At 33.4% G+C, this 7,500-nt stretch overlaps 1 protein-coding gene across 1 annotated transcript in view; it reads right to left on the bottom strand.

Annotated features, from left to right (window-relative positions):
- Positions 1-5,106, bottom strand: part of LOC125026641 (atrophin-1-like) — an 18,990-nt gene extending 13,884 nt beyond the window's left edge. Inside the window, exons 1-4 of the mRNA XM_047615222.1 lie at positions 5,094-5,106; positions 4,516-4,860; positions 4,112-4,226; positions 3,135-3,935 (exon numbers count right to left, since the gene is read on the bottom strand). Coding sequence (XP_047471178.1) covers positions 3,135-3,935; positions 4,112-4,226; positions 4,516-4,860; positions 5,094-5,106 — 1,274 coding nt within the window. The remainder of the gene's footprint in view (positions 1-3,134; positions 3,936-4,111; positions 4,227-4,515; positions 4,861-5,093) is intronic.
- Positions 5,107-7,500: the final 2,394 nt, after the last annotated feature.

The raw sequence follows: 7,500 nt of genomic DNA, 5'->3' as shown, positions 1-7,500 counted from the left end.
ATCATTATTATTATTATTATTACTATTATCATTATTATCATTATTATTATTATTATTATTATCATTATTATTATTATTATTATTATTATCATTATTATTATTATTATTATTATTATTATTATTATCATCATCATTTTTATCATTATCATTATTATTATGATTATTATTATCATTATTATCATTATTTATTTATCTTCTCTCCCTTTTTTCTTCCTTTTATCGTGTGTCTATTACAGTTTAAGGGTTTCAGAATTCAGGAAAAATTCCAAAGCGTGTGTGTTATTCTCTCAAGTGTATTTAAAATCTTGCATATTAAAAAAACAAAAAAATCATAATTTCACAGATTAATATATATTTTAGGAACTGACCTTTGTGTCACGAGAAAGAACTTAAAATGGACACAAAAGTGATACGTTTTTTAGACTAGAAATACACTGACAAGAGAAAATATATTTGTGTTTGATATAAAGGGGTTTCATGTTCATTCAACATTCGAAAAAATTTAGCATATTGAAAATAATAAACAAATCATAAAATATTTATCCGCAAGCCTTGAACTAAATAATAATAACCTTCTTTTTAATTAAATGTGTTAGTGACATTTTAATTGAATAAGGAAATTAATTTAGATGTATTATCTGACATGACACATTATAAAGTAACCTGATCTGACCTCGATCCTAATGTCAAACACGGAACATTACATATGACCTCTGTATAGGAGGTCAGCTATACCCCCCCCCCCCATTCACTTTCGTCACCAATGCCATATATTAAACAAAACAGAAAGATTATTTCTAGCTTGAAAATGTCAATATGATGTAAAATAAAAATAAAAGGTAAAGTCAAGTTTTATATGGAACAAAGAGAGGAAAAGGTTTATCTGAAGTAGAATTCCCAGTGTATATAAATATGTGTGTGTATGCGTGTGTGTATGTGTATGTGTATGTGTGTGTGTGTGTGTATTTGTGTGTGTGTGTGTGTGTGTGTGTGTGTGTGTGTGTGTGTGTGTGTGTGTGTGTGTGTGTGTGTGTGTGTGTTGTGTGTGTGTGTGTGTGTGTGTGTGTGTGTGTGTGTGTGTGTGTGTGTGTGTGTGTGTGTGTGTGTGTGTGTGTGTCTGATGATGTGAAATTCCTCGAATATCAGAACTTCAAGCAGGGCATTTAATAATATTAGAAAAATCAGTTATTTTCATTACACGGAGAAGAAAAGGGAGAAGGGAAAAGAAAATAGGTAATTTACCCCTAAAATACGAAGAAGGGAAAAAAAGAAAAAGGAAAACGACAAAAAAATAAATAAATAAATAGAGGAGAGAAAGAGAGAAAAAAAGTAGACCGAAGAAAATAAACCTAAAAAAAATCAGATAAATTTACTTGAACCTAAAAAATCAGATAAATTTACTTAAAAATCATCAATATTTTGAAAAAAAAAAAAAACGAAGAAAAAAAAAAGAAAAAAAAAGACAGAGAAAAGGAAAAAAAGAAAGGGAGACAGAAAAAAAGGAAGAGAAGAAAGAAGAAAATAAAGAAAACAAAAAAGGTGAAGAAAATAGATAATTTTTTTTTGAAGTCCGGCACGGAGAATCGAGGACGTTCGTGAATGCGAATCCCTGCCAATGGCTTCGTTCGCAGCACAAAAATAGAGCCGAAGATTTTTCCCTCGCGTCTAAATCTCTCTGTGGACTTGTTGAAAGACCTCTGTCAGAAGAAGGAAAAAAAATGTATACGAAAGAAGAAAGAATGGGCGAGAGGGGGATTACACGCGGAGAGAGAGAGAGAGAGAGAGAGAGAGAGAGAGAGAGAGAGAGAGAGAGAGAGAGAGAGAGACAGAGAGAGAGAGAGAGTGGAAGAGAAAATGCCAACAAAAGGTTCCTATCGATTCAAGGCATCCGAAGAAGTTTATTGTCGCAGTACGCACGTCTTTTGGGTACGTGTTAAGGGGGGGTAGGAGGGGTAGGGGGGGCATTACACACAGGACTAGAACCCTTTTTTTTTTTTTTTTTTTTTTTTTTTTTTTTTAATAAATGAAGTAGCTATTCAGGTGAAGTAATCAAAGTATTTTATTTCACGTAAAGTTCATGACGGTAATCTAGACAAATGTCATTAGAACACTGATTTTTTATCTTAAATAAGGTTATTAACTGGCGAATTAATGAGATTACGAAAAACACGAAATAGGAATAAAACACTGAACTTTTAAGAGATAGTATTTAACTGTTGAAATGAAGGGAAACACAAAAAACTTTTTTTTTTTTTTTTTAATAAAGTATTTAACTGGTGAAATAAGGATATCACGACACACTAAAAAATAGGATTAGAACACATGAATTTTTGAAGAGAAGGTATTTACCTGGTAAATTAGGGGAAACCTTTTTTTTTTTGTTTATACGCAAGACATGGCGGTACTCCAAGCAAGAGGAATAGAACACTGTGATTTGTTTTAAAGAAAGTATTTAACTTGAGGAACTAACGAACATAACACTGGCGAAATGAAGGAAATTCACTAGCTTCTTTTAGGCAAAGGAGTGTGATCTCTTAAAGGAAATTATTTAACTGGTAAAATGAGGCTTATTAACACAAAGGACAATACGGCACTCCAGGAAATAGGAATAAAGACACTATTTAACTGGTCACATGAGGGGACACTCAAGCTTAAGGACTTGATGCCAGAAGATAAGACTAGAACACTGATTTCTAGAAATATATTAAGTAACTACTTAAGTGAAGTAGGTATATAAATGAAGTAACTATTCATTATGAGGTAAGTATGTAAATTAAGTAACTATTCAAATGAAGTAGTTATGCAAATGAAGTAGTTATCTAAATGAAGTAGTTATGTAAAAGAAGTAGTTATGCAAAAGAAGTAGTTATGTAAATAAAGTAGTTATGTAAATGAAGTAATTATATAGATTAAGTAATTACCCAGAGTAGCTATTCAAATGAAGTAACAATTTAAATGAAGTAGCTGTCAAGTCGATATTAAATGATCTTGGAAGAAAAACTGTTACGAGGTGCATTAAAAAAGAAGTAGAACTCATATATATATGTATATATTTCTTTTTTACAGACAGAGAGAACATTAAATCACATTATATCGGTTTTAAATCCAGGAAGAAGAGATGGCGTGCTCATCACCTCATCACAGGTGGTCCCAGGAAGATCGAGGTCGTTGGCGGCGTCGTCGAGTCGTCCGTGTACACCATGAGCGTGTAGGATGTGACCGTAGGCTTCGGGGCTGACAAAGGACCTCTTCCTGCAGGAGGGGCTGAAGGACACCTCGCCAACCCTCTGGAACTGCCTGTGGTAGGACGCGATCTTCTTTCCTCGGGGTCGGGAGAGCCTCGTGGTTCCCTTCGTCTCTGGTTGTTAGGAGAGGCCTCCGAATCCTTCTTATTTGTAGACTGTCGGGTCCCTGGGAAAAGCAGGGAAGCCCACCTCGGCAGGGTGGATGGGCGCGGGCCTCCGGGCGAAGGGACACGGGAAGGGGCGTCGGTCGGAGGGGCACAGGCTCGTAAATCGGAGGAGGAGGCTGACAGATGGCGAAGGGGCTGGGATGGAGGGCGAGCGGCCGGAGGAGGTAACGAGGGAGAGGACGAGGAGGGAGACCTAGCCCGAGCAAACGCAGAAGGAGGAAGTGGAGGTGGCGCGTGTGGGTAACCTTTCGCTCCTCCCGGTGGCAGTGGCGGACGCGTAGGGTCACGATGGGCGTGCGACCAGACGGGCGATCGCGGCGGCAGAGGAAGGGCGTTCTTTGGGCGGGATTGCGATACGGCGGTGGGTGTAGGAGGCAGCTTGAACACGGGCGTCCTCGGGGGCAGAGGGGGCTTGTCCTGAACCGCCTGGGACGCCCGAGAATTTGGATTTCTGGGCGGGATCGGGTGGGTGGTGGCGTAGGTGCGCGGCGGCTTTGGAGGTGGCATGGCAGGACGTCCGGAACTGAAACAAATATCTCGTAAATACAAACAAAAATAAAGGAAATGCTACGACAATAAGACAGAAAATTTTGAAATTCAAGACCCCCATCGTCTTGGCAGACTTCGTGGACTCCACATCATTCAAAAATACTTCAAAAGCAAAACTAAAAAAAAACAAAAACAATCGAACGTATTTACCACTCTAGTTGAGAGCTGGGGACTCGTGCAGGAGGGAAGGAGCGATAGGTAGGGTTCGCGGTGACGACTGGGGAATCCTGCGCGTTCTCCACATTACCGTTCTCTTGGGCATTCACTGGGGGTTATGTGAGAATAAGGCATAAACATCGATTATGATTTCAATGAGCATATAATATAGCATTACATGGTATACAGCGATTATAGCTTTGACGATAGTGCTATCAGTGATCATGGTGCTGACGTGTATATTAAATAGCCAGTTCCGAGGATAACGATAATAATGCGAACATTAACAACATGCCAATAATGCAAACAGGAACAATGACAGTTTTATCCCTGGTAAAAATATATATCACCTCATAAGCGCGGCGATAACTCCAATAATAAACCAGCCAACATCTTACCACAGGACGAGCGACATCCCACAGCCCGTAACTCTCTCTGACTACTCGCCCGTGTGGAAAGCATCGTCTTGACATCAGTTTGCGAAACGAACGTCCCTGCATTCCCTTTTCCCGACGTCGGCAGATCGGACCGGCCCCGCAGATCTAGCGACGAGGTCATCCGATACCCGATGCCCTTCAGCGGCTCTTTACCGACGAAGGGCAAGGGCGGCAAGGGGGGGAGAGGTCGTGATGGTCTCCTGGGGGTGGGGGGTATTCGGGATGTCTGCTGGGGACTTTGAGTGGGAGATTTGGCGTTCGTTGTCTCTTCGGATTCTTCTCCTACCGGTTTGGGGCGTAACCCTCCTGTCGAAGGAAAGAAAATACTCATAAAACAAATATTATACTCATATCGTGCACGATTTACAATTCATTATTCATCTTTTAAATTAATATGCAAAGCTAATGATCTTTACTCGTACTTCAAATAAATCGCATAAGTAATTCATCAAATCCAATCATACAAGTAATAAATCTAAAACAAACAGTACCACTATTTTTCATATATTTCACACCACACCACAAACCAACCACTATACCTGGCACCATCATAGTCACGAAACAGAAATGACACAGGAACTAAAATCCCAGTAAAACCTCCTGTGATCTCAGAAGACCAAGTGACAGACAGACAGACGTGCTACAGATACATATATATCTTGTTAATGCCTTCCCTTCTTCCTCCTCTCGCTAACTCCGTCTGACATTCGACCGGAAGTGAAAGAGATCGATCAGTATTTTTCTTTTATACATGTTTATATATATATGTATATATATACTTTTATATATATATATATATATATATATATATATATATATATATTATATATATATATATATATACATATATATATATATATATATATGTATATGTATATATATACTTATATATATATATATATATATATATATATATATATATATATATATATATATATATATATATGTACATATATATACATATACATATATGTATATGTATATATATATACTTATATATACATATATATATATATATATATATATATATATATATATATATATATATATATCTTCCTTACATATTTTTTCGCTTATTTATGATTAGTATTTTTCTTTTATTTACGGGTTTTTCTATATGTCTTTCGTATACATATTTTCCTTTATTCATGATGTTCGTATATTTCTCTTTATCTGCATATTTCTCGCTCTGTTTTCTTTCTGAATTATATTGTCTTCTCTGCTTCGTGGAAAAAAACTATGTACTGGCATAATTTTTCATACAATATAATTTGTTAATACCCGTTGGATATATATATGTGTGTGTGTGTGTGTGTGTGTGTGTGTGTGTGGTGTGTGTGTGTGTGTGTGTGTGTGTGTGTGTGCGTGTGTGTGTGTGTGTGTGATTGCCGCGATATGTGTGTGTTCATATCAATATATCAAGAGGGAATTATCGGGATAGTTAAAAAATATAATGGAAATGATAATAACAATAATAATGATGACGATCACAATCACGATAATGACGATAGCAATAATGATAAAGTTTGCATCAATGAACAGTGATACTGCTAATTCGAAATTATAATGAAAACGTTAACAATTTAAGACAATGATTATCATATTGATGATAACAATAATATTGACGATAATGATGACAAGAAAAAGGGATGATAATGATAACAATAACATTGATGAAAATGATAGTGATGATGCGAATAATGATAGCAATGATATTGATGAGAATGAGTATAAAAAAAAAACATTAGTAATGATAATGATGGTAAAATATCAGTAATAATAATGATGTTAAAAAAGTGATAATGATGATAACATTAGTAATGAAGACAATAATAACATTAGTAATGATGATGATAATAGCATAATAATGCCGATGATAATAAAGAAAATGATGATAGTGATGGTAACACCTACAACAGCAGAAACAACAACATCAACACAATTATACGGATTATTATCATTACAACTGATATTACTATTACACTTCTTGTTACTGTTACTCTCACTATTACCATCACTGTTGATAATAATGATAACAGGAGTCATGATAATAACAATAAGTATATGATAACTATAAGTAAAATAATAAGGATAATAAAAATAATGATGATAATGATAATCATGACAATCATAATAATAATGATAATGATAGTAATTCCACAAAAATAGTCATTGTACCTATCATTAAAATGATGATGATGATAATGATAAAATGATAATGATAACAATAACAACAACTATGATAATAATGAAGATTAAAAAAAAAAAAAAAAAAAAACAATAATAATTATTTCCTCATTCTCCTTCTTCTTCTTCTCCTTCTTCTTCTTCTTATTATTATTATTATTATTATTATTATTATTATTATTATTATCAAAAAATCAGTTAATCATAATAATAAAATGAAGAATCCTAGTAATGATAATAATATTTGAATGATCATAACAATAATGAGATTAATGATGAATGTAATAATAATGAGAGTAAAAATAATCATGTTAATGACAGTAATGATAATGATCATAACAATGATAATGATAATAGTTATATTAATAATAATAATCATGATGATGATGATGGCGATAATAATAATAATATTTATAATTATGATAATATCTATAATAATACTAATATTTATAATAATAATAATATTTATAATAATAATAATATCTATAATGATAACAATATTTATAATAATAATATTTATAATAATAATAATATTTATAATAATGATAATATTTATAATAATAATAATATTTATAATAATAATATTAAAATAATAATAATATTTATAATAATAATAATATTTATAATAATGATAATATTTATAATAATGATAATATTTATAATAATGACAATATTTATAATAATGATAATATTTATAATAATGATAATATTTATAATAATGATAATATTTATAATAATGATAATATTTATAATAATGAT

Source organism: Penaeus chinensis, chromosome 6, assembly GCF_019202785.1.
Source record: "Penaeus chinensis breed Huanghai No. 1 chromosome 6, ASM1920278v2, whole genome shotgun sequence".
In the NCBI taxonomy this organism is placed as follows: domain Eukaryota; kingdom Metazoa; phylum Arthropoda; class Malacostraca; order Decapoda; family Penaeidae; genus Penaeus; species Penaeus chinensis.
Note: the sequence above shows the minus strand (reverse complement) of the source record. Positions and strands in the feature narration are given on the sequence as shown.